Source organism: Chamaea fasciata, unplaced genomic scaffold, assembly GCF_029207755.1.
Source record: "Chamaea fasciata isolate MVZ Bird 193981 ecotype frontalis unplaced genomic scaffold, bChaFas1.0.hap1 SCAF_7, whole genome shotgun sequence".
In the NCBI taxonomy this organism is placed as follows: Eukaryota; Metazoa; Chordata; class Aves; order Passeriformes; family Sylviidae; genus Chamaea; species Chamaea fasciata.
The window spans coordinates 1,407,734-1,434,815 of NW_027094092.1; the positions used below are offsets into that span (position 1 = coordinate 1,407,734).

Genomic DNA, 27,082 nt, shown 5'->3' on the forward strand with positions numbered 1-27,082 from the left:
CGGATCTCGCGAGAGGTGGCGGCGGAGCCGGGCCTGGCGGAGCGGCGGCGGGAGGCGGCCGCGCCGGAGCCGGTGAGTGCGGGCGGACGGGGGTGGCGGGCGGGCCTTCGGCAGCCTTCGGCCCGCCAGCCCGGGGCTCCCGCCGGCCGGGCCGGCGCCGGGTCCCCTGCTGCAGGGCCTGAGCGATTGGGAGGGATCCCCGGAGATCCCCCGGTCCGAGCCCCGCGCGGCGGCAGGGTCGCGCGGAGCGGAGCGCGTCCAGGTGAGTTGGGAATGGCTCCTGAGGGGGAGGCTCCGGGAGCGCCCCGTCCGCTGCCGGCGGCCGCCAGCTGAGCTGCGGTGCTCTCACCCCCCCCGAGCCCCGCAGACGGATCTGCCTGCCGCCGTGCCCCGGCAGCTCTGTGTCATGGGCAGGCTGAAGTTCCTGCTTTTCGCCTGGTATTGTTCACTGGTAGCACCTGCAGTCGCTGTGAGGCCTGTACCGAAGCAGTGGTGTTGCTCAGGACTGCCTGACAGGCGTCGTGTGATTCCTGAGCAGTCATTTACCCACTCTAACCATTTTGTAATGAGTTCAGCGTCTTTGCAATTATTTTTTCTATATAACCATATTTTATTTGCAGAAAGGATCAGCTGTTAATATGATAAATCCATCATAGTGCAATTACTTGTTGCAGTTGTCTGTCATTAGTTTTTTTCTTTGTGTTCACCTTTGTCTGTAGCTACTGTGTGTGCGTCTTTTTCCTCTTTATCTCTGGTCGCATCCAGTGTGTCACTTTAGAACCCTTTTCTTTCAGAATTTGGATCGAGCTCCATCATAGACCTCTCTCAGGTTTGTTCCTGTCACTTGTCTGGCTTCTTTGTCCAAAGGAGTGGTTGAGCCTTGTGTCTTTTTGTTCTTTATTGTTGGCTGCCTCTTACAAATTTGAATACATGCTTAAAATCTGGCTTCTCAGTAGCCTTTTGACTGTTGACGCTGTTCTCCTTACTTCCCTTTGCCTGTATTCTTCACGAATCACATTCAGTGATTCATTTAAAGACGACTTGGCTCTGTTGTTGCTTCAGCTTTGTTGATCCTTTCCGTGGAAGATGCTCTCTTTCCTTCCTAGGTTTGCCAGAAAAACCCGATGTCACAGAGAAACAATTCAAATTATCAACCTCACACCATTCAGAGTTCACAACCTTGTGGTGCACACTTGCTATCTTTTTTTCTGACCTCAAACACGTGTCTCTGCATCATCTGGTGTCAGATACCTGGAATTCCTATGGCTCGAACACAAGTACAGTCAAAAGGAACTGGACGATTTTGTTTTTTCCCTTTTTTTTTTTTAATCCATTGCCCTGTAGACAAGGAAAGACTGTTGCACTGTGCTTGGCAGGTCTCTTTGTCTTGCACTGAGTCTCTTGCAAAACATCACAGAGGTTTTATTTTCTTTTCTTACCAAGCCCCAGGTTGCCCAAAGCCTTTGAGTGTTACCCCTGGGTTTGTACCATTTCTGTCTCCAAACCTCATGGTGCATCCTGCCTGTGCTCGTCGCTGCCCTCTGTGCAGGTGGTGCTGTGTGAGGCTGCTCTGGGGAGTGCTCTCAGCACGTTTGTGTTTGTGTGTTACTGCCAGGGAACCCGGGGGGGTTAAGAAAGACAACAAGCTAAAGCAGCTTTCACATCCCACACTGAATTCCTTCTTGAAGCCCGCTTTTCCTTTTAGGCACAATTGCATTTGGAAACGGTGAACAGCTGATGTGTGGATGACATTGTGCGTTAAATTAGTAACAGATGTCATCACTGTTGGGTTTTCTGTCACTCTGTTATAAACTGTGTGTTTTTGCAGCTTGTGTGCTTCAGGCTGGGGCTGCTTTGTCCTGTGTTCATACACAAAAATCAGAACCTCATCCTGTGCCAGTTCCTTTCAGCACAGCTTTCCTGTTGCTTAAATCTTGGCCTTGGTGCTGCTGCTTATCAATGAAAGTATGCATCTCTTTAAAATATGTATAAAAGCTAATTTAGACTTCATTTCAGGTGTGAAAAACTCTGTGTGTGTGCGTGTGGATTTTCTTGCTCGCTGAGATGTGCTGTCACTGCTGGGTACAGCCATGGGTACAGACCTTGCTTGTTCCTTCAGGAAATGTGGTTGGTGCCCTTCATCTCCTCCCTGGTGTGGTGGAGCCCTGTGCCTGCCCTCCGTGTCTCGGAGGGCCACCAGGGCTGGGGCCAGTGGCGAGGAGTTGGGTTTGCTCCCTTTTCCTGCCCTCAGAGCCACGGTTCTGCCTTTGGAGGGAGAAGTTGCTCCATTCTCTGGGCTCTTTGCAGGCAGGTTTCACACAATGAGCCCCAATACAGAGGGGGAGCTGGGAGTCATCTGCTCCTTGCTTTTTAGGCTTCCAGTGTCAAACAGCTGTTTTATCATCGTGTTCCCTTTAGGAATTGCAAAGTTAAAGCTTGCAGGCTAGTCACCAGGTATCTGTTGTTTATGGTGCTGGAGGTAGGAATACCATCAGCTTCCTGTGACTGCTCAGGGTTGGTTTTTTTTTTTTCCTTTTTTTCCCCCCACTTGCTCATAAAGCTCAGGAGCTTTAATCCTGACCTGCTGTGTTGATGTTGAGCCTGTATTGCAAAGGATGCCTCTGAACTGTGCTTTAATCAGTGTCAGTTTGATAATATTTCAGTGATGATAATTTATAAAGCTGTTTTATATGGCTGAATTGTGACTGGTGTCTGCACTAGTTTGCAAGAAACTCACTTGGCAGGTGTGGATTTCCATGGTATGTGGTGTTTGCATTATGAGCATGTGTCCTTTGAACTGCATTTCTTAATTAGGATGTAATGTCACCGTGCTTGCATTCCCAGTAAATCTGGGACTTGGAAGTTCCTTTTTGTTGTTGGCTGCTTTTGTGCTTTGATCACTGGAGGCAGTGAACAGCAGACTGTCACCCCTTGCAGGAAGTCTAAATATTTAATCTGAGTCTTGGAGCTTCTTTGTCACAACTAGTGCCGGGTTTTGTCCTTCCCGATTATCCTGGTTCACCTTCCCAGTGCACCTCGCTGAAGGGAGAGCAGGTTAGAGCAGAGGAACCTCTGAAACCTGTCCTGCTTTTGGAAATGCTTCTGACCAAAGCTCAGAGCTGAGTGGATGCCTGAAGCATTACGTGGTAGTTATTTGAATGTCGTCCTCAGTTCTGACAGCAGGAGCCGTTTCAGCAGCAGATCTTTGTTCTACCTGATGAACTGGTGGCCAGGAGACATCTTGGCCCCCTGCCTCAAAATCACAGGCTATTGTAATCAGCTTTTTTAGTAAGATTCCAGGTTTTTGCAGCCTACAGGTATTCTCAGCAATTACAGTGCGACTGGCTGGCTGGAAATGCCTTGATGTTGGTGTTGATTAGCTTTACTTCTTTCCTGAAAGGTTTCCAGAGAGCATTTTCTACCCCCCTGCTGGCCTGCAGTGCCTTGAAAAATGCAAGTCCTGCATTTCACAAAAGTGCATGTCCACTTCTGTCCAGCACCTGACGTTGTCTGAATCTTGCTCGATCTGCTCAGCAGCCTTTGTGCGTTTCATTTTGTCATGGCACAGCACTGAATATCCTTTAAGTATTATTTAAAATAATCTGTTCAACATCTAGCACAAATTGGTGGATGATGCATCCTTTCATGAGCTCTTTAAGTAGTGCTGTAAACACGTTAATGACCGTATTTTGCAATGTCTGGGGTGGCTCTACCACATCGACTTTTAACTTCTCAGACTCACTTGGTTCTTAAAATTCCCTCGTATTTCAGTAGCCATCAACTTCCATAAATTAGTGATGATTCTGGCTTAAAGTTGATCTTAGCAAATCTGAAGTGCTCTAGCTGTCTGTGCTGAAAGCTTTGGAAATTAAAGTCTGCTTCCTGATTTCCCATTATTCCCTGTGATGATTCCCTGAAGTATTTGCTTTCTGTAGAAGGGTATGAAATCATTCTTTACACCTGGAGAATTGCTAATTAGCCAACGAGAATGCCAACCACTTTGGCCAATATGCCAGTGTTGTGTGATCTGCTGAGGGTGTTTGGATTTGATTCTTTATTTCGTGTGCTCCCAGTGCCTTTTCAGCGGCATTTCCTTGCTTTCATGGAAGGCTTAGAATAGTATTTGGGGCCAGGTACTCTTGCAGGGATTTTTTTTTTTTGTTTTGTTTTTGTTTTTCTCTTGTACACAAGGTCAGAATGTTCCTCAGAACGTGCTTTGTTTATTGCCTGCAGTGTGAATCCATGGGAAAAAACCCAAAAAACAAACCACAGCTGAAACATCTTTTCTGCTGCAGGAACCATTGTGTTTGCAGAAGTGTTTAAAAATTAATCGGGATGACTGGTTAGGTACTTCCCAGAGTTTATACAGCCTTTTCTAATTGAGAAAAGAAACTATTTTCAACAGAGCAAAACAAAAGAGTTCCTTATTTATAGTCTTAAAGGTTTGTTAAAACTTAAAATAAGATTGAGAAGTACAATTGTTTATAATCTGCACAAAAGCGCTATCAGCAGTGGTCAGGGAGAAGAAAATTGGCTGAGTTACAGCAAATTGTTTTTTAGAGAAGTGTTAATTGTTGAGATCCTGTGGAGTGGAGGATGGAGGGAAGACTGTTCACACTGTGATATGCTTGGAACTAAACAAGAAGTTTCACAAGATGTAGCTTGGGACACTTGGGATTGTTTCCCTTCTTTTCATAGCTGTGCCCTGGCTCTGAGATGGGTGCCAGCCCGGCACTTCAGCAGTGACACTGCTGGGGTTCCCCGTGTGCTGGGAGAAGGGAATGCTGCTGTTCATGGGAAGCAGTTCCATTTGTTTCTGTCCTTGTGTGGCATCTATTGTTTGTAAGGGCTTAAGCATGGAGCTGCAGAGCAAAGCACATGGAGGAGCTGATCCTGCTCTGAACAGGCTTTTTCCTTGGAGTGTGTGTGGACCTGCATCTTCCTGTTGAATTTTCTTTATAAGAAGGCAGGGAGTGTGAGACAATTTAAGGAAGTGGCTTTAAATTGGCCTTGCAGCTGCAGTTCTCATCAAACCAGCTGCTTCTGCACATCTTTTGAATGCAAAAGCTAAATTCAAATATTGGCCTCTATGCAAAGAGTCAGAACTGGGCACCTGCTTTGGCGTGTACCTGAGAGGGTGAGGTGTCTGTAAATCTCTCGGATGGTTTTGAAGGGAAGAGAGGGTTTGTGCAAAGAAACAACGGCTTGTCGAGAAACCTGGGGTGCTCCACGAGCCCCGAGCTGCCGTGGTGCTTTGGCAAAGCCTGGGATGGAAGCAGGGCCCAGCGGAGGTGGGAGCTGTGGCATCCCTGGGACATTGTTCCGCACGCAGTTGTTGCCATGAATAGCAAGGCTCCCTGTGGACCTGGCTGGAGAGGCTCAGTCTAATGAACACGGTTTGTTTCAACTCAGGATACAAAATGTCTTTATTCTTGCCTTGCTTGTGCGCATGGTGTTGCACCTGAGCTGGGAAGGACTGCTCCTGGATTTAGAAACCAGCCTTCCTTCCACTTGTCTCCTTAATAATATTTTTTCTGTTCTGACACAGGCTGTAGGATTCTCCTTCTTTCTCCTGATAAATGTGTGTAGATCCTACAACCTTCTCTGTGTAATGTCCTCACACTCTGACTGTGCTTTGCTAACCTGACTTTCCAGGTAATACACAATGAAATGCTTATCAGGGCTTGCCTTTTTCTTTTCTTTTCTTTTTTTTTTTTTTAATGAGAAAATTGAGTATTTCCTGTAATTTTAAATAAAATGCTTTTTCCTTTTACTGACTCTGTATGGACACACCTGAGCTTAGGAGTCTTCCAATCAAAGTGCACATAGTCATAGAAACTGTAACAGGAAAAAGACCCAACCCTGTGGTGGAGACTGTATATTTTGTATTAAACCTGTTTGCTTGGCTAAAACCAAACATGAAAGCAAAACTTGGATGCAACCAACATTTTTAAGAAGCTTGTTCTCTCCTTCCCCCTGTAATAAAAACTTTGGGGTCTAAATTTAGCTAGGAGAATCTAAATTTGCCAGGAGAGCTATTCCATTTTCCATGACTTAAAGGAGAGTTTATTTGAGAAGTAACTTTGTTTTAAAGAGGTCGGAATTGCTTTGGGACTCACTTCCACGTAGGATATTTCACTGAATGTAATACAAGTCTGTTAAGGGTGGCATGAGGTAGAGAGATGATGTTTCTACAACATGTAGCTTAAAATTGTAAAGAAACATAATAGATTTGGAAGGTTTATCTGTCTGTAATTCAATTTTTTTTTCAGATGTTTTGCACTCATCAGCTGATCACTTGTGGCTGCTTTATCGTTTTTGTAACCAGGTGGTTCTGAATTTCCCAACTCTGTTGCCACGAGTGTCACTCAGAGGTATGATTGGACACCAGTCTTTGGAGAGTGGCTGTCTCTGCTGACAGTCACAGGGTGGTTTGATCTGTGAGAGAACTCTAAAGGGAGGTGAACACAACATCAGACCCCACTTAAGGAAGGGTAGTTGTTATACCTGTTTTTATTAAGCTTTCGTGACTTTTCTGCAAAAGTCAGTGAATCTGGGCCACGCTGAGCGTTTCTAAGGATTGGTGTTGATTGCATTTTGGAGCGAGGACTCAGATAAAAATGTTAATTCTGTTTTCCTCTTGGTCAGCCTTTCAAATCGTAAAACTGTTGGTCTCTGTTCTCCACTTGGGATCCTCCTTTGCATTAACTTTGTGCATTTGAAAGAAAATCATGGTATGTTTGTTTTGTGTTTTGTAACCAGTGACTTTTCTGTTTGGACACAGTGAATTTAATTGTTGCAAAATTGAACTTGCCTGCCAGTGTTTATAGAACTACATTTCTCATAACAAAATCCTCTTTTTAGTGCAGGTATCAGCAAAATGTGTAAAATATTATTGTTGTGCAATTTCTGCTTCAGTGTATCCTGAATTTCTCTGTAATCTGCATTTAAAAAATCAAAACCTAACAACACTAAATTCTGCATGTCTGACTTTTTTTTTTTTTTCCTGTGTGGCATTACTGAAAGGTAAACACTGCTCTCTTAATGTAGGTTGTGAGTGCTGCATGTGTGCTTTTCAGAGCAGTAGTGTGAGGAAGCTGGCAGTGGAATGGCAGGACGGCCTCATCCTTATGACAGTAACTCCAGTGACCCAGAGAATTGGGATCGGAAATTGCATAATAGACCTCGTAAACTTTGTAAACATTCAAGGTAGGTGCTGTGTCCCATCTATTGCATCTCAAAAACTACACTGAAAGTCCATCCTAAAGGCTACTGTATCTGGTTGTGGCAAGTCCTGTCATAAACGTTGTAATTCTTCTTACAAGGAACGCTTCTTAATTCTTTTAAAAGGTGTTTTCTGACCTGATTTGTCAGCTTCCCTAATCTGTGCTTAGATTTGTTTTGCCATGGGTTGCATTTTAATCTTTTTCTTTCAAAAAAGGGGAAAAAACAAAACCAAACCAAAACCCACTAAATGCCTTGTGTGCATATCAAAACACCGGTTGAGTGATTAAATCTATGAATTTTTTGGGGGTGCTTGCTAGAAGGTACATCCCTAAAATATGTGCAACTTGTCCATGGTGAGAACTAACAGTTGCTTGCATGCCTGTATCACTCTCCGTTGCACTTTCTTTGTTAAGCTGTTTGTCATATCTTGCTTTTGCCTGCATCCTCACAGTAAGAATGGGTTTTTTTAAATGCTTCTTGATTTGTCAAAATGGTGAAATTAATTAGTGTTTTTCCAGCGTACAGTGTTCCAAAATGGACTAAGCAAAGCAGTTAGTCACCTTGCAAATGTATGAGAAGAAACATATTGCTGGAAAGATATTTAAGCATTCAAATAAGTGCCTATCTTTTAAGTACTTTGCCCTTTTAGAAGTGCTAAATATAACTGAAACGTCTCTGTTAACGAGCTAAAATTGTTAGTTATTCAAGCTTTCCTACTGGCAAGATGATAGGGAAAGAGCTAAGGAGCATATTCAATACCAGCAACTCATTTCACTTTTTAGTTGTATAGATGCAGATAAACTAGGCTCAAGTGTTGTCCAAAGTGTCCTGTGGGCAGTTAATACCGTGGGTTATTTTCCTGCCATTAATTCTTGAATGATTGTGAGAAATCCAAGAGGGCAGGACAAAAGAATGCAGCAGTAATTAAGAGGCTCACGGGGAGAGCCGTGTAATTAGAGGCCTGTGCTGTGGATAATGGAGTGGTTAAGCAGACTCGCAGAGGGTGGCTGGTGCTGCTGGTCAGGGTGGGTTTGTGGGGTGTAGCTTTGCGCAGCTGATGTTTTTATTCAGGTGGTGGTGTCTGGGGGAGGGCTGATGCCGCCCCGTTTTTAGGATTTCAGTGTGGCACAGCCTGGGTAGGATGGGGCTGTGTGCTGAGCCCAGGCCGGGGGGTTCAGCTCCAGCCTCCCGTGACCGGGGGTCTGGAATAAAACCTAAAACTCCCCCGGGACAGAGGAGCCCTCATGGGGCTGTTGGGGACTGCAAAGGGCTCGTTAGCAGCTGTGCTCGGAGAGGTCTGACATGGGCAAATACCCATGTGACCAAATTCAGGGTTTAACAGCAGGGAGCCCAGGACACGGGCCTGGTTTGTCTCCTGCCAAGGACACGGTCTTGTTTGTCACCTGTCAAGGACATGACGCTGCCACAGCAGGGAGAGCTGGGAACACAAGTCTCCAGCAACATCATGTGGTCAGAAGGGCTCTTGGGTGGGCAGTGTCTGCAAGTCTGGTGTCAGCAGTTCAGAATTGCCTCTAATCAACATCTTCCCTGGAGGTACAGCAGCTGCTGAGTATCTTCTGAGACAGGGAAAACCCAAAGGTTAAACAATGGCTTCTGGATCAGTCACAGAAATTATGGTGATGAGCTGTAGTCAGTGGACAAGTTTGAAATACAGTGTGGTAGCTGGAAGCTGCAGCTGGGTAAATCCAGCCCAGAGGAACAGGACACATGTCTGACCATGTGTGGTCCGGGGTGGATTATCTATTTTGGGGAAATGTTTCAATAAAAAGCTGTGCAGCTTTCTGCAAAGATTATTTGATGCTGATAGGAGTTAACTCAAGGACACCCATGGCCTGTGCTTTTCAGAAAAGCTGCTGTTGATCATTTCATGCAATCTGAATTCAAGGGTCACACATCAAAAGGTAGGAAATCTATGCCTGAAAGATAATTGCAGCTATTGGACGTATTTCTGGCAAAACACAATTTGTTTCCAATGCTGAGCAGCATTTTTATGGAAACTTAACGTGTGTGCTAGGGATAGAGTACTCAAGCTACATCTGATCATTTTTATTTTTTTCCCCAAATAAAGTGTTTTTGGAAATCTTTGAGAATGGGATTCTAAATAATAGTTGGAGATTATAATAGAATAAGGGAAAAGTAAAGATAAATATTTTGTTACCTTCTTCCTTTAAGATACTTGATTACTTCAGAGAATCTAATTATTGGAAAATGGTGTACTTTATTCAAAAGCCTGAACAAAACAATTGGATGTTGTGTGGCTGAATGTAGACATATTACTATAGTCTCTGACTTAATTGACACTTTTTCCTCCAGACAAGTGAAAGTCTAAGTGAAAAATACAGTGTGAAAGGGGGGGAAAAGTGTATTTGGAAGCATCATAAGTTGTAATAATATAACTAGAACTGTTACATTAAAAGGTTTGAGTACTCCAGTGTTGTTTGTCTTACTCAAAATACTCCTTGTTATCATCAAGAAGAGAATACTTCTGGTTTGAAAAACATAATGGTGAAATAAGAGCTTTGTAATAAATAATCTCAACGAGGGAGTAATAACAGGAGATAGATGCTTAGCTTGTCACTTCTTGGTGCTTTGGAGTGTTTAATCCTCCAGCCTTAACATTCTTAAAATAGCTTAGATAATTTTCTTGACTCATAGAAAACATAATCTAGGGGCTGTGAGCAGCCCTGTGTGTAGGGCTTGTGTGGCAGCAAGGAAGGCCAGGGGTCTGTTTGGGGCCGAGCTGTCCAAAGGGGAATGGATTGAATCCTCGTACAGGTCAGCATTATATCCTGTTCTCTCTGATTTAGTGAGTGTCCGGTTTTATAAACTTGCCAAGTTGGACTGTTGTTCTCTCTCCTCCTGTTTCTCACTTGTTCTGAGATGGGCAGTGGAATGGTAAACTCAGAAGGGAGAGATGTGGAAAATATGGACTAAAAATATAATGCATATGATCCCTGGTATAAATCTGCCGAGCCTGTCAGGGTGAATTTATATGGTGTTAAAGATGACTAAATAATCATACAAACAGCCTTATTTGTCTAAGCTATTACAGAAAATTGCAGGTGCTTTTTATTTCAGTACCTGGGTAAGATGGAAGAAAATGTTCAGGAGCCATATGTTGGATTAACAGTGGTGAAGGTTTAAATAAGTGGTCTCTGAATTCATATTTTCATTATTAGGGGTTGCTGTTCTGTACTTTTTATTCAGTTTTTCATCAGCTATTAGTTTCCCACATGTAATTTCTCTGTAGTGTTGGAGTTTTTGTTGTTGTTGGAAGACTTTCATTCTCTTGCACTGAGTGCTTTTTCTAGAGTTGTAGTGAAAAACTTTTGGTTTAAATTTGCCTCTTCCTTAAGATTTGTCCTGGATTTAATTATTTTCTAAATCTGCTTCTGTTTTAGTCCCTTTTGACCGTTTCTTATTTGTTCATTCTGTTTAGATACTATTAGATGCAAAGTCTTGCCTGCACTACTGCATTTATGAACAAAATGTGGCTCTGCTTTGATTCTTGACTCTTTGACCCTTGGATCTTAGAAAATTTTCAGTTGCTTTTTTCATCTTTTCCATAGATGAGGAGTTATTGTGCAGATGCTAAATGCTGGGATTTTCCCCCTCCCAATATTATTTTTGCCTGCTGGGAGGATTCATTCATGGGTTGTGAATGGAAGTGCCACATGTCTCAGCATTTTGTAAAGTAGATGAAGCATCCCCAGAAGAGTCCCTTTCTCATCTGTGGAAAGGATATCAAAATGTATAACCTGTTTTCCACTGTGGGACAGGTTTGATTTCTCTTCCTGTGATCCCTGCAGTTGAATGTTTTGCAGCATGGGGCAGGCCTGTACAAGGTATGGCATGAAAATAATGAGGCCTGATTTTCCACGGGCTCAGGTCGTGCTGTGCATCACCTGCTTTCAGTTCACTGCAAACATGCCTGCTCCTAATTTCAGCCTGGCAGATCAAAATCTCCTCATCTGGGCTTTGTAGGCAGCAGGGTGGAAAGGCCTGAGGGGAAACTGAGGTGGGCTGGGAAGAGCTGGTCTTGGAATCCAGAAAAATGGGCTGCACTCAGCGATAACTTCCAAAAAACACCAGTCTGTTAATCTTTTGTAAGGTACCCAATGTATAGTGAGTGATCTTAAGAGTTGTGGGGACTGGGGTTTTTATTTCCTTTTTGACATCCTTCATGTCTGCAATGACACCTTCCTGACACTGCTGAGAAGGGAAACTTAGCAGCTTCCAGGGCAAAACCACGCACTAAATCCTCGTGAGCTTCTTCAGCACCCAAATTGCCTTTCCCAAATGTTAGCAGATATTATTTGTGGTGGACTTTTGGCATAATCACTTTAGAGGTGATTATGCTCAGAACTAGAGTTTTTTAATGGGCAACTTTTCTCTTCATTGTTTGTACCTTTACTCTCTGAGAATGGAAACTGGAATGGCTGCATAGAGTTTGTGTTTGGCCCCAGTTCTTTCGAATTTGAACTTCTGAAGCTGTTTTTTAATAAATGGAAATCCTTTCCGGTTCTGAGGAGGACAGTACTACTCTGAGCTTCTTAGTTTGATTTTTATTTAACATCCATGTTGAAAGTGGAGCAGAAATTGGTATATAAATGTTCTTTTAGGAAGGTCTTGTGTTTGGGTAGCTTGATAGAAGTCATAAGGTGTGAATGTGTTCCCTCCTAAAGGTTAAGTCCTTGCTGCTTTAAGAAATCCCTTTGGCAACGGAACACTCCACTCATGAGATCCTTTCCTGAAATGGAACTGCATTACTGAGGAGTACATTACTCATGGTTGAGAGAACCCACTGAAGACCAGAGTTATGTGAATATTAAAGAATTTTGAGGGTGGAAAGTGTTGACAGAGTTTCTGCTTCGAGCTGGAGGAAGATCCTGTGGCAGCCCCCAAATTAAGCAGTGAGGATTCTTTCTGAGGGCTTCCTTACACGGAGCCCCAAGTGAAGTGTGGCTTCTGGACTGTGTCCTCTGTAAGATTTGATGGGTGAGTGTCCTGTCCTGAGGGGTGGTTTTGTGGGATTTGGGAGCCAATCCATCCATGGCACGTTGTTTCTATCTGATGTAGGAGTAAAGAAGAAAACACATCCTAATTCTGCTGTGGGGAAGAGACCCCATTTAGGGAACCAGGGCACTTCCTTTGCTGCTGGGGGACTGTTCTATTAGAGGCAAAAAATGCCCGAGAGAGGTTTTTCCAGCATGCTTTTTATGCAGCTTATTATAGCCGTGTCTTCCTTGGCTTATACTGAAGGGAAAAAAGAGTTTACAAGGCGGATGGACGGTTCTTGTTCCCCTGGGGCATGGGGAGGGTGCTTGTGTGAACCATCACACAGCCCTAAAACCAGGAGAAAATTCAGTGGTTCGGGTAATTGAAATTGTATAAGCAGAAATCTTCCTTCCATGTGTAAAGAGCTGACTCCTCAGCCCGGAATGCCGATGTTCTCCTGCCTTTCTAATCACAAGCCTCTTGTTTTTCCTACTGACTTCCCTCTTTATTACAGCAGTTATTTGCTGAACAGTCCTCCTCATTTCTTCAACTTGCATCATGTACGACATCTTGATTGTTATTTATTGTAGGACTTACTTTTAAGCTATTCCTCCAGTGCACTGTGACTCCTTAAAACAGCCTGCAGACATTCTAATAAGAATCATTTAAATAAAGCCGTCTCATAGTGCCCAGTTATCCTCCTGCCAAAAAACCTTTAGAAAATTTTGCCGACTCGTGTATTAATTCGCTTTGTTGCTTTTTATACTTAGTGGGCTCACCTTGATGACCGATTGATGTGAAAATGTACAACGATTTCTGATTGTAAATACACTGATACAGTTAGATACTAATGATGTCCAAGTTATCACAAAGAACAGTACATTTTCCCTAGCTTAAACTTGGAAAAAGGGTAATGCTTAAACTGCAAGAGGGGTGCTCGCAGTTAAAAAACGGAGGTTGTGCTGTCTCGTTCTCAAAAGGCTCTTGCTGCACCAGCTTACGACCTCCGGTGAATTCACTTCAAATACCAATCCAGGCAGACTTCACGGCAACAAACGGCCCCGTCCCCTGCAACCTCTCGCGGCTTTGCCGCAGGCAGCCGGAGCAGCGCCGGGGAAGCGGCGCTCACCTCTCCGCGGCGCTGCGCCCGCGGCGGGGCCGGCGGAGCTGCGGCAGCCGGGGCTGGCTGCGCCGCCCGCCAGCGCGGGGCCCAATGGCTGCGGGGTCACACGTCAGCCGTGCGGCACGCATGGCTGAGTCAGGCTCTGCCACACGCCCGGCTCGCCGCCAGCGCCTCTCCGCGCTCCGCGGGGCCGCGCTCGCTCATCCCGGAGGGATGGAGGGAGGAGTGAGGCTCGCTGACGGCGCCGTGAACTCCTGAAGGGGATGATGGAGGTATCAAATATGCCGAACTTGACGAGTAATGCCAAGGGATGCTGATCTGGCTTTCAAAGCTGCCCTTTTGGAAGGAACGGAATTCCTTTGTGCCCTGATTCCGAAATTGTTCCCCTGCTTCTGTGTTTCCTCCCTGATAGACACGAGAGGAAGGTGCGTATTTGTTAAGGGGAGTAACGTGTGGGCATTATTCAGGAGAAGAACGAGGAAAAGGCAAAGTACTGTCCTTTGTGTGCACGGGTCAATTGAAATGTCTGCTGACAAAGAACAGGCTCGAGGGGGAGGAAGAGGGGCATAAGCGCTGTCGTTGTGTAAGTCCTGGCAGGATGAGCAGAAGGGATTTCTTCTAAAGCCTCGGAGCATGGCAGCTGTAACTTAGTGTCTGGATAAAGCTCTATAGCCTGATTCTACAAGTGTTGATTATGGGAATCACTCCAGCAAACGGTGGATCTAAGTTTATACTGTAAGGAGAGTTAATATAACTTTTAAAAGATAGATGAGGGGAAAGGGTAAAAATCTTGGTTAATTTTCCGCTGCTGTGTCCTTCTCATTTATTGAAGGTTTCGGGATGGGTTTGGGAGTAATAAGTACGTTGGTTAAGCACCATAATTCTGTGTAGACAAGAGCTGGTTTTAGAAAACAAGCGTATTTATTGGCAGTATTCAGTAGAATGCACGTGGGGTTTTTGTGTTGGAATACATGCTAATTATTTTGGCAGTAGAATTAATTCGGTCTAATGATTTATTTTAATAATTAGTAATATATTCAAAGCAATCTGGTGTTATGTATAAAGACAAACTGAAGCTCTCCTTCCACAGATGACTCTTAAAGCATCATTAAATTGAAGAACATTTACATTTTTTAAAAACAGCTCTTCCCTTAACTACAAAAATAGGAAGCATTACCACTATGACAAGTTGCCATTTTGATGGTACTTTTTTTTTTCCCCTCCTTCACATCATATTAAATAGATTTGCTTAAATAAAACCTTGAGCTTCTTTGCTTTTCTTCACGAGACAACTGCTTTTAAAGAAAATGCCTCATTCCCTTACAAAGACAGACCTTCCTTGATCCCTGTCAGAGGGGGAAAATAGTTTCTATGACTGACTTTGAAGTTCTTGAATGGGTGTAGAGCACGTGTTCTAATATTCTTTTGGAGGCAGGGAAGAATGAGTATCGGATTTGTGAATATTGCCAAAACACATGAATATTCATGAGGTCGTTTGATTGTTTTAGTTTGGGCTTGTTTATTTGGGGGTGGGGGGTTGTTTGCTTTTTTCCCTGTAGGAAAGTAATTGATAACTCAAGATGTTTGTTCCCTTTTATAAACTTTTGGGTACTAGGTGGCCTTACATATATGGGGCTTTTTCCAGCTTTAGTGGATGAAGGGATGAGGGTTTCAAATGGTGTTTCCTTTGTTCTTTTTCCTCTCTTACGCTTTTAAATTAAATGTAATGTGTCATTGAGCACGCAGGAGAAAATTCTGCTTATGGGTTAGTGCTGTGCCTTATGGCTCCCAGAGCCCAGAGTGCAGCTGGTGGTCACCAGCCGAGGAATCAGTTGAAAGCTGACTTTGCAAACAGTTATTTTCAGGGTGAGATGGTCACTGTAGCTTCAGATCTCTTTCTTGGAGGCTTGGAGTAAGGCTCTGTGCCGGCTCCACTGGGTGCTGTGGCTGAGATTTCAGGTGAGCACAGCGTGGCAGCCGTGGCTTCCTGGCACTGGGAACTTGCAGTGTTTCGCTGCTGTTGGAGGAGTGCTGGTGGTGTGACTGGTCTGCGTGGTGCTTCCGTGGGCCACGGGAGTTCCTGTTGGCCTGTTCTTCAAACGGGGCAGCTCTGCTTTGGTCAGTGCCATGTCCACTGGTGTAGATTGGCAGGGAGCTGCAGCAAACATCACGGCTGGAACTCCCCAGTGAATGCCAGTTTGTCTTGCCTTGGTCACTGGGGCCGGCTTGGTGCTTAGTCCCTGACATTGCTGCTGTGCAGTGGAGGCTTCGTGCATTCCCTGCAGAAACAACCTCCTGGCCCCACTGGCTTCTTTAGAGGGGGGGAAAGAGGATGTGACCAAGTGCTTCTATCAAATAAATCAAAACTACTTGGTAGTTCTGACGTCTTTCTTTTTCTCTGAACACTTGCAACTTCTTCTAAAGCCTCTTGACAGGAAAATAAAAGTCACAGGTCTTCTTTCATGTGTGCTGGCCACAAATGAGCTCCTTTATCGCAGTAACAATAGAGCAGCTCAGGGACACAACTTTCCTAGTCAGGTGTCCGATGCCTGTCTCTTCTGACATGCTAAGTTCCACCTCTGTATTTTCTTTGTTCAGATTTAAACTCATGTTAGTTTTCTTGTTCATTGTAGAGCAAAGTTGCATTCGAGGGGGGTAGCACTGCTCCGAGTGCTCACGCTATTGAACACGTGGAACTTCAGGTTTGTCAGGTACACATCCAGCCGATCAAAGAACTGTGTTTTGTGAACTGTGACTCAACAGTGATGAGATTGAAGATTGACATTTGAGATGGCTGTTACTAAGATGAATGAAGATTCGTGATTCAGCCAGTGTTTTCTCAAGCCAAACTCCTTGAATTCTCAAAAATCTTGCATGTTTGGCTTGCATCTTGTGGCTAAGAGATGATGCGTCGGTCTCACAGCTAGCATTCATCTGTACGTTAAAGGAGGAAAGTACAACATAGAAGCCAGAAATGAGTGCTGTGGCCAGCTGCAATTTCAACAGCCCTTTGAAATTATTTACTAATCTGTCTGTTTCAGAAGCAGTTGATTTACTATTCAGGGACTGTGTCCTCCTCCAGCTGGAAGCCTCTGCCTCTCCTGGTGTGGTGTGCTGAGCGGAGCTGGTGGCCCAGGCTCTGCCAGGATGGTTGTGACTGGCAGAAGGAGCAGGATAGACAATCCCTGAGCACTGCCTCTCTCCTCCAGGCTTGCTGGCTGCTGGCACCAAAGCAGAAGTAGCCCCAGTCAGGGAGGTCCAGCTGTGGGGCACGGCTCAGGAGGAAGCGAGGTGCCAGCTGAGTCAGTGTCGCTTCCTGTAGCACCTGTTCTTATCAGCTCCTGGGAAAGAGATTATTAACTAGGGTTTGCCCTGCTTCACTGGGAACTCTGAATCACTGCTTGGAGGGTAATATGGCTTTAGATGGTTTTCTGGATTAAGAATCACATTTTAATTGCCTTCCCTGTTAAAGGGGAATTCGTGTTTGCTCTGCCAAAATACGTGGAAAGCCTGCATCCCATTACAGTGGCTCAGTTTCATTTTCTAGCGCGCTTCCCTTATTTAAAGCAAATAGAGCTCTTCAGTTTCTGAGAAACAGTGAGTCATGCATTTTGATACTATAAAATGTGACACCTGCAAAACTCTGTTTTCTCACAGCATGGCTGGAAATGTTATCAGGTCCAGGATCAAAGCTGTGCTTCAACAGAGGCCTGATCACATGAGGCTTTATTGGGATTTGCAGAGATGTTTTGTCACCAGACTGCCATGTAGGTGTTTGAGTACTCCACACATGCACACCCCCTTTTCATTGTACCATAGCATGCAAATATAAATGCATGGATAACACACAGAGCTTCTTTTTTTTTTAAAAAAAAAAATCACCTTTTTTTTTTTTTTTTTTTTGGAAATTTAGCTGTAGTAGTAATGAACATTGTTCTGTTTAAACTGGGGCTAATCTTTGGTCTTGAATTTGAGACAGTAATCCATGTTTCTAATAATTTAGGGGCTTATTTTATATCTATTAAGATGGTTATATTATGTGTGTATATATCTGTCTCAAAGGAAAGGTGCAAAGGTTCTCCTAGATTGTTGATTTTTTTTTTCTTTTTTGGAGGTTTGCAGATCTCACTCTTGCAAATTTTTGCACATTTCACTTTAAAAAATAAAGAATTTACCTTTCTCTCATAGAGAGCTAAAACAAGTAAGGAGGCACGTTAGCCATGCTGAAATGTTATAAATTTTAATACCTTCAGAACTGCATTGGAAGTCCTCAGGAAATTTCCTTTTAGTGGAAGTGCTTGGGTCATTATTCTTGGACTGTAAATCTGAGTGTTTTCAGCCAGAAGCAAGGCTTGCAGTTCTTTTCCCTTATTCAATAGACCTTTGGCTGACTCCACATCCCAAAGATGCATTTCTTACTGAAGCATATTTTAGGCTTGGCAGGGAACAGGATTGCAGCAGATTCCCTCTGCACCAAACTTGTGCTTTGCCGACAGGAGATCCTGCCCTCGTTCAGGCGGGGAGAAGCTCCTTTGCCTTAGTGAGAGGTACATTTCTGACTCCTTGCCTTGTGCTGAACACTTATCTCTCACAGCCTTTTTGTTCTCAGTAAAGCTCCTCTTCTTATCAATTGCTGAAACCTGAAACTGCAGCATCTTGTGCTAATGGAAAGCCTTGATTTTTTTATTTTTTTATTTTTTTTTGTCATTACTTCTAGGCAACCTAAAAAGAGGACACTGCTCAAGCTGCTTGTCCAGTGAATGCTTTTCTATTTGTTGTGCTTGTCTTAGGCCAGCACTCTTACCTCTGTGTGTTCTCCTACAGCATTCCTGCTGTTCCGATTTCAGGTCTCTTGGTGGGAGTTAGGGGATCTGCAGGCTGCAAGCGAGTGGGGCATTGAGGTTCCTCTGGGAAATCATGACTCTGCTTTGTCTGTCAGACCTTGTAGCTGTGCAGGTGTCTGTCTGGGTTATCCACTACCTGAGGCTTTGGCAATTTCTTCAGTTAAACCCATAAATTAGGAGGGTTGTCATGTCCACACTTGAAAGGTAAACAGCAAAGGAACTGCTTTAGGAATTCTGGTGGGGTGCAAGGGCACAGACGTGTCTGTGTTCTGTGCTGTCCAGACATAAATTTGTCTCTTTTAAAAGAGGATGAATAGAAGGTATAAGGATTTTTGGTAAATTCAACAATAGCTGTTGCAAGTTGATTTTTAATTTTTAGATAGTTTCTTAGAGTTGTGGGTCTCAAAACTGACTAGTTTTAATAATTCCAAAATGTCTGACTAGTTTAAATAATTCCAAAATGTAACTTGAGTCATGTAACAATCACAGTCTAAAACATCTTTTGCTATTATAATAAATTTGCTGATTTGGAACAAACATTTTACTTGTTACTGACAGTCTGGTAGGTCGTGGCTTTGACAGTATAGTTCACGTTTGCTGCCTGGGTTGTGGTGGCTTACTATTGTTCTTTTTAAATTGGAAGTGAAAATTGAAAACAGAATGTGCAGAGACAAACTCTTGGCTGGTGTGTCTTGATGCATCCCCTTATTTAAGACTGACTACCTTTGCAAAGGGCAAGTTGCAGGAAAAGTGTAAAGTCAGCCTGTGATCTGGGAAGGTTTTGCCAAAATGGGTTGCACTGGAAAAAAAAAAGACGCCTAAGTTCTAATTTCATTATTTAATTAGAACATTTAATTTAACAGTAAGAATCAAAATAAAATGCTCATTTGTATTTGACCTACCCGTTCTGGAAGAGCTTTGTGTGAATGCACCTTCACAGGCAGGCTCAGCTGGTCAGGTTCTGTCTCTGTAAATCACACAGCAGCAAACAGATAATTCCTGCTGTCTGCTTAATATTCCAAGTAATCGTTTGTAAATACAAGCACGAGTACAACAAAGAAAATGGAGCTGGATAATCCTAATCTTGGAAAGATGTCCACGGAGTGCGAATGCCTTGAAAATTTAGATGTGTGTGACGTCTCTGAAATTTTGAAATGCTGAACGTGTCACTTATTTCTGTTTTCAGCACCTCATCCCGTGTTGCTAAAGGAATAGACTACACCAAAATGAGCCTGCATGGTGCAAGCGGTGGACACGAGAGATCGAGGGACAGGCGCAGGTCGAGTGACAGATCTCGTGACTCATCCCACGAAAGAGCAGAATCTCAGCTCACTCCATGCATCAGGAATGTCACTTCGCCAACGAGACAGTATCATTCTGGTGTGTGCAGATCTCTGCCATTTCAGGATTAAAATTCTCTAAGTTTGAGCGCTATTTTGTTAGAGGAATACAGTAAAAAGCGTTATTTGTTGATGGCACAATAGAGGGATTTCTTACATGTGCCCTGGGCTGGGCATACCCTTCTTTGATAGGCTGGAATTTTTTTTTTTCCCAGTCTGCAGTGTGTATTCCTGCATTCCTCTTACTTAGTTCAAATCACAATAACAATCTAATTTTCAGAAGATAATTGACTGAATGCTTCCCCTTTACTGTGTAGGGTCTAGGTATTTGGAAATAGAGGAAATAGAGGGTTTTTTTTTTTAAGTGACAAACCATGGTTTGTTTCTTTGAGACGTAGCACCAACTGTGATGCAATAACTTCTGTGTTATGTTGAGTTCCTTTTTCACTACTAGAGTAGTAAATTTTCTTTGTAAAGACTTTTGGGGAAGGTGAGGTGAATTTGATACAAACTTCAGAATCTCATAAATGGGCAGTTATTTTTGAAAGTTTCTTTAACCAGAATAGATTTAACCAAAATAATTTGCACTCAACTTCTCTAATTGATGTGCTTTGTGCCTGGAAGGACTCAAACTATATAGCAGTCACGTAAATCTCTAATTTCATTTCCTGTTTTTTTCTCCTTCCACCTCGTCGCCACTAAAGATCGGGAGAAGGATCACAGTTCATCCCGGCCCAGCAGCCCCCGGCCCCAGAAGACGTCCCCCAATGGTTCTGTTGTCAGCATGGGCACCAGCAGCAGGAACAGCAGCCAGTCCAGCTCAGATGGCAGCTGCAAGGCCGGTGGGGAAATGGTGTTTGTGTATGAAAATGGCAAGGAGGGAGCTCGGAATGTCAGGACTTCCGAGCGAGTAACGCTCATCGTGGACAACACCAGATTTGTTGTAGATCCTTCCATCTTCACTGCACAGCCTAACACAATGTTGGGCAGGTTTGTATCCTTTTTGGTTTTTTTTTGTTTTTTTTTTTTTTTTTTTTTTTTGCTTAGTCCCCAACTGTTTTAGAGAGCCCTAAATCCTTTATGGATATTTAAACTGTTTAAAAAGCTGTTGGACTCATATTGCTGCAGCTGATCTTGCTAATGTTTAATAGTGCCAGTTTGCAAATGTCTTTAAGTAAGAATCAAATGCAAGTTCTCTGGTTTTGGCAGGGAAGCCAAGAGATGTCTATTACCTAGAAATGACAGCTGATAAATAAGTTTCCATTTCATGATGTTCCCATTTTTTTTCTGTCTTCCTGGGCATTGCTTCTGTGTTGCAGTTGCCTCATTCTTCCTCATTTTTAAAGCTAGGTGCTTCACGAAACAAAGTGTCATAGTGAGTGTAGACAAAACAGCAAGGGGGAAAATCTTGAAGGAATTTATTTTGCTTATAGCCTACCCTGATGATGTTCAAGCTCAGCCTGTTTATCTTCTGAACTGTCAAATAATCAGTATAACAGCCATGAACCACTCAGCAGAGAGGCTGATTGCTTGAAATGATCAACACTTGAATGCAAGTCCACAATACGTGTGTAATGTTTTCTGTAGAAACTACAAGGAGCAACATATTTAACATGTTTGCTTGGAGGGAAAAGATTCAATTCTTGACTTGCTCAAATTCTAGTTGGTTTTGCCTTGTCCAAGTGCAGAGGGCACCACTTAAAATCTTGCATCAAGAAAGAAAAGAAAGGCTTGTCACTTTGGTTTTGGCTTTTTCATTAAAATACAGCTATTTCTCAGCACATAAGGATATGATCATATTTAAAATACATGTATGTAAATCTCTTTGCCACAGTATAGGTAGCAAATGTGATTAAACAATTTTTGCTCTGTTTAAATCACCACAGCGTGAGATAAATAGTACCTTGGATCCCTATTTTGTGAAAAGTTGGGTGAGTCACAGAGAAGGCAAGAAATGCTGCTCTGTCTAAACTGTCAAAGGAAATAAATGGAAGTAAGAATCAATAGAATTAAGTAATTGATTTAAAGCACTTGTATGTAATACAATACATGCATACATGTAAATATCCAGACAGACTGGAAGCGTATGAGCTGAAAAAAAGCAATGAAATAGTTTCCTTTCCCATGCCCAGCCTCAGAGTAAGTGGTGCTGCCTAATGCACTGGATTTTTTGTGACTGTGTGGTGCTGAGTTATTCTCCCTTTGGGACTGGTTCAGGGAACGAGCTTATTTTATCATCTGCTAATTGAAAAGTAGGTTAATAAGGATATGGAATTACTGCTGTAACACACAGGTTATTTATAAACCCACTTTCCCTCAATGTCAGTCTGCGGGACACTGAGCAGGAGCGGGAGGTAAAAGTAACTATAATAATGTGTTATTTGCCTTAAGCCTGTATCCTGTTGGACTGCCTTTTTCTAAATATTATTTCTTGAAGAGTGGTCAGAAAAGACATGTCAGATCATGAAGTGAAAAACGTAATCCCCACTGAACAGAATGCACTGCTTTTCCCCTGCAGTTTTTGTACAATTTCTTGCGTTTTATTTTTCTTATTTGCAAACGAGAAAACCGCAGCAAGGGATTCATAACCCAAATTACTTTCATTGTTGAGCAGGATGTTTGGATCGGGCAGAGAACACAACTTCACACGGCCCAATGAAAAAGGAGAGTATGAAGTTGCTGAAGGAATTGGTTCCACTGTGTTTCGTGCTATTCTGGTGAGTTTTTAGGGGCAAATACTGTAGGCACTATTAAGAACCAAAACTTCTTGGTTTAACCCAACTTGCATATCTAGCTTTTGTGGATGGCATAGATACTGCTCTTTATATTGTTTAGTAGAGGGGGGAAAATGCTTGCTATGAACCCCCTTTTCCTAGACATGAACATGTGACAGTCGGGGAGGGAGAAATTTCGCGTGAAAGAAACCAAAAATTACTGCTGCCAGCAATCAGTTCACCTTTTCCTGTGCATTTAGTTCATCAGATTCAGGTATATTTTGCCCTTCTAGAGCTGAAATGAGGTGAAACAGACTACTGGAAGTGAACTTCCCACAGCTAATGGCCCCTTATTTAATATCCACACAAGGAAGTGGAGAGCTGCTGGGCTGCTTTGTCAGCAGACTTGGAATGGGAAGAGCTCCGTGAAGTACAGATAAAAGACAGCAAAATTATCCGTATTAACAGTTGTCACTTAAATAACAATTTTAACCATAACTGGCTGCTCTGAATGCAGCTCTGAAAACTGATAAATTTGAGGACAGGAAGATTCACAAAGTTTAGCATTTGTTGCTGTCTGACATTTTGGGGGCTTTCTTTGTGCAGAAGGTGTCACGAGTGAAATGACCAAGTGTTTCTGTTGGTGGGTGTTGTGCATTGTGTTTTTTTCTCGGTGCATCCTGCAGGATTACTACAAGACTGGGGTGATCCGCTGTCCTGATGGGATATCCATTCCTGAACTGAGAGAAGCATGTGACTATCTCTGTATCTCCTTTGAGTATAGTACTATAAAATGCAGAGATCTGAGTAAGTACAGAGTTTATTAAAATAATTTGAATTCTACAAATTGACTTAAGTGGGCTTGTGTTAATTCTGAATCATCTCCTTTATTAAGATAAAGAAGATGGCTGGCACTACATGAATGGAATCCATCCCTTTTTATCTCTTATGTAATAAAGCCCTAAAACCATTGGCTTTATGTTCTGTGAAAAATAACGTCTGATATTTCCGCATCTGATTCTGTGCTGTGGTCCCCCTGTGGAATACTTAGCTCTGTGATTGCATTTGCAGTACAGATACGGTAACATTCAGTGGTACGCTTTTTTGCAGAGGACAGGGAGGATCGTTTTTTCAGCTCCTTGCTTCGGAGAATGAGGCTGTCTCCCTGGTGGCAGCAGCACAGCTTTGCTGGTGGAGTGGGCTGCTCCAGGGTTTCCCAGCACGTGCTGTTCTCTCCAGCTCCTTCAGCTGAGCACAGCCCAAGCCTTGGTCTGTGCCTCTGGTTGCTGTGCTCTCCCTGTGTGTACAGCGCAGGGCCAGCCTGTGGCATTCCTGCTGGGAATGCTGTGCAGGACACCTGTGCCTTGCCCAGCAGGGCCACCCACCCTGCCACATGCCCGAGCTCTCTGTCCTTACAGGGATTTCCGTGAGGGCTTTGAGGAGCTTTGGTTTTAAGCTGCTGCTTATGAAACGTGGGTTGTGAGCTCTGCTCTCTCAGCAGCTGGCTTAAATGATGTTTCTTTTAGGAAAACCAAGAGCAGCCTTGCACAACTACCAAATGTTTAGCAGTAGTAAAACATAAAGGAGGTCTCAAAGTCACTCCTCTGCCTGCCCAACGCTACGTTAATATCTGCAGGACAGGCTGGTCAATATTCAAACAAGGTCTGAACTTACATAGGCTTATAGACCAAGCGTCTTTACACCTGGCTGCAGTAATACCACAAGATGAACAGATCTACTCTTTCTTATTGCTGCCTTCATCTCTTTACCAAGCTCTCAAATGTGCCTGTGCTTAACATTTTGTTCTAGGTGCTCTCATGCATGAATTGTCCAATGATGGTGCTCGCAAGCAATTTGAGTTTTACCTGGAAGAAATGATTCTGCCATTGATGGTAGCCAGTGCCCAAAGTGGGGAGAGGGAGTGCCACATCGTTGTGCTGACAGATGATGATGTTGTTGACTGGGATGAAGAGTATCCCCCCCAAATGGGAGAGGAATATTCACAAAGTAAGTTGATCCTCGTTGTTCCCACCAGGCCATGCTGTGATAGAGGGAGCAGTGAATGCGCTGATTTGAAGTTGTTGTACAGAAATAAAGCTCTTAGTTTGGTTAGTTCTGCTTAATATTTTGTTTCACAGAAGCATATGTTGCTTGTTATGTTCAAATGCAATTAAAAAGAAAAGCTAATTTTTATTATTAAGGTATTGTCAACCAGTGAGGGGGAAGAAAATACTTCTTCAGGAAGAGCTTGAGGAGAGAATTGGGTAGGAGTCATGTTGACTGTGGGAGAACAACTAGAGGTTTTTTTGAGGAAAAGAAGTGGTGTTACTATTTTTGGAGTAGTGCAGTTGTGTGGATGGTGAGTTTAAGCACCTGTAAACGGACTGTACTTCCCTGCAAGATGTGCACCCAACCCATTCCCCAGTATCTTCAGCTGTTTTTCTCCTGAGTTCCTCCCCCTCTTCTGAAATAGAAATACTGGAGTAAAGCAAAAGACGGGAAAAGATACAAACTTTTGTGCTTCAAGGCTAGAAGGTTAATATTTGAATACAGGGATTTTTTTTTTCTCATTAAAATGTATTTTTAGTTATTTACAGCACAAAGTTGTATAGATTCTTCAAGTACATTGAAAACAGAGACGTGGCCAAATCGGTTCTGAAGGAACGGGGGCTCAAGAAGATCCGACTGGGCATCGAAGGTAAGGGAAGCATTGCTGGCACTCTCCCTCTCCTTCAGGGTCTGCTGCACGTCTCTGCTTTTTCTGTAGCTGGAAAAGCAGGAGGTTGGCGTTGCCTTTCCTGCTGAGGCTCAGTGACAGAATGGCCAGAGGGGCAATGGTGCCGAGCTAGAAAACCTGATTATGGGCTCCAGACTGGCGTCCAGGCTGTGTCTGCCTTTCTCCTGCCTTCACCACTTGCATCTCATGCCCTTTGCCCTTTAGTTTCCACACAAAATCTTCTCTGTGCTTTGTCTGAGTGACAGTGCACTTGTACAGCTTGGGGTATTGTGTTCTTGGGCCGGTATCCTTTCCAGGGTGTGAAATGAAAAATGTGAGAAGTGGCAGGCAAACATTTTCTTTCAGGAAGCACAAAGCTATGCAGAGGATCAGTGAAGTGCAAAGAAATACTGATCTGAAATAAACATCATGTAAGTTAGGAGGCGGCTCTGTAAAATCTCACCGAGTAATCTGATTTTTATCGTGACTGTAAGAACTGGGCTTCTTTGCATTACATTTTTCTCCTCCTGATTGCTGACCCAGATATTTTAGAATCCAGCCTTTATAATTAGCAGGATTTCGATCATTCACTCACCAAGTTGTCATAGTTACGTTTGTAATTTGCCAAGAAAAGGCAAATGCTTTTAACTGGTGAGCTCTAAAGTAACTGATTTCAGCTGAGCAAGGTGGGAGCCTTTTAGCTAAACGAGAACCGGCCCCGCCTGTAATGCTGGCTAATAGCACGTTCTTTCTGCTGGCATTTCTTAGTTCGACCAGGAACAGCTGTGGCACCAAACTGTGTGAATGCAGTAATGTGTGAAACGGACGTTATTGTCGGGGGAGAGGTGGCTTAAACCCAGCAAAACAGCGCTGATGGGGCGGGAGTGACGGGGCCGTGCTCCTGCCTTTGCCAGGTTACCCCACGTACAAGGAGAAGGTGAAGAAGCGGCCGGGCGGGCGGCCCGAGGTGATCTACAACTACGTGCAGCGGCCGTTCATCCGCATGTCGTGGGAGAAGGAGGAAGGCAAGAGCCGGCACGTCGACTTCCAGTGCGTGAAGAGCAAATCCATCACCAACCTGGCGGCGGCAGCGGCAGACATCCCGCAGGACCAGCTGGTGGTGATGCACCCCACGCCGCAGGTGGACGAGCTGGACATCCTGCCCATGCACCCGGCCCCCGGCGGCAGCGAGCTGGAGGCCGAGGGCCAGAACCCCCCGCTCTGATCCCGCCGCCCCCCGCCAGCATGCTCCCCGCGGTGACTGTTCTCAGCTCATCCCACACTGCAACGCCAGTTTCTCCATTGTGTTCCGGTGTTTAGGATATTGCAGCAGGGCCCTGGCGCGGCCCCGAGGGATGCCTGGTTGCTCTGGGAGGAGCGCGGCTCCGGCGCTGGGCTCGGTGACGTTCGTGTCTGTGTAGGTTTGTGACGTTGGTGACTCGTGAGCTGGCCTGGCCCCGCTCCGCGGCCCCGGCGGCGCTGCCGTGGCACAGGGTTAGGAAGCAGAGTGGGAATTGATAGCAGCACTTTACAAATGGTTGAGAAATGGAATTTGAAGCCATTTTTTATAAATGTATTGCACAATACTAACAAAGTGCTTCTATCAAAGGCATTAACTGTACATAGTTTTGCTCGGAATAGATTGACCCTTTTGAAGTTATTGTATATGGTTGAGCACAAAACTACTTACTCTTGGGTTTTTGGATTGAGGACGTGATTCAATGACCCACGTAACATCTTGTTCAAGTTCTTTAGTGAATTTTTTCACTTGTTTGCAGCGTGAGCCATGTTCAAAAATCGTGAACAACGGACAGGGGCTTTATCTTAAATTTTGCCTTACCTTAAGCTGTTCACAGATATTTATTTAATACATTTTTCATAAGTGTCATGGAATAGGAAAATGCAAATGGTTCATTCTTCATTTATTAATGATTGTAAACAAGTTTTTCATGCAAATAAAGTTTCCATTATTTTAATGGGCTTGAATTATCTGTGAATTACGAATTTTGCAAGCAGTTGCTTTTCTTTTCCTCAGGGGAAGGACGGTTAATATTAAGTGAAAAACAAGTATTTCTTAAAGATAACCAGCCTGTTTCAGG

At 43.8% G+C, this 27,082-nt stretch overlaps 1 protein-coding gene across 6 annotated transcripts; it reads left to right on the top strand.

Annotated features, from left to right (window-relative positions):
* BTBD10 (BTB domain containing 10) lies at positions 1-26,959 on the top strand. 6 transcript variants are annotated; one of them, XM_066187190.1, is made up of 10 exons: positions 5,611-5,655; positions 6,273-6,374; positions 7,051-7,209; positions 19,400-19,593; positions 20,258-20,543; positions 22,168-22,270; positions 22,954-23,074; positions 24,077-24,274; positions 24,855-24,965; positions 25,898-26,959. In XM_066187190.1, the coding sequence occupies exons 3-10, from the start codon at positions 7,109-7,111 to the stop codon at positions 26,206-26,208; spliced, it is 1,425 nt and encodes a 474-aa protein (XP_066043287.1). In that variant the 5' UTR covers positions 5,611-5,655; positions 6,273-6,374; positions 7,051-7,108; the 3' UTR covers positions 26,209-26,959. The 6 variants fall into 6 exon arrangements, with proteins under 6 accessions (XP_066043290.1, XP_066043287.1, XP_066043288.1 ...); XM_066187191.1 differs by lacking the exon at positions 5,611-5,655 and having other exon boundaries at positions 5,843-6,374; positions 7,085-7,209; XM_066187193.1 differs by lacking the exons at positions 5,611-5,655; positions 6,273-6,374; positions 7,051-7,209 and adding an exon at positions 1-72.
* Positions 26,960-27,082: the final 123 nt, after the last annotated feature.

Coding starts and splice junctions, on each gene's coding strand:
- BTBD10 (XM_066187189.1), top strand. CDS start 13,670: ATGCCAAGGGATGCTGATCTGGCTTTCAAAGCTGCCCTTTTGGAAGGA. Junction 13,795..19,399: donor CTGATAGACACGAGAGGAAG/GTGCGTATTTGT, acceptor TTCTGTTTTCAG/CACCTCATCCCGTGTTGCTA. Junction 22,271..22,953: donor CTGTGTTTCGTGCTATTCTG/GTGAGTTTTTAG, acceptor TGCATCCTGCAG/GATTACTACAAGACTGGGGT.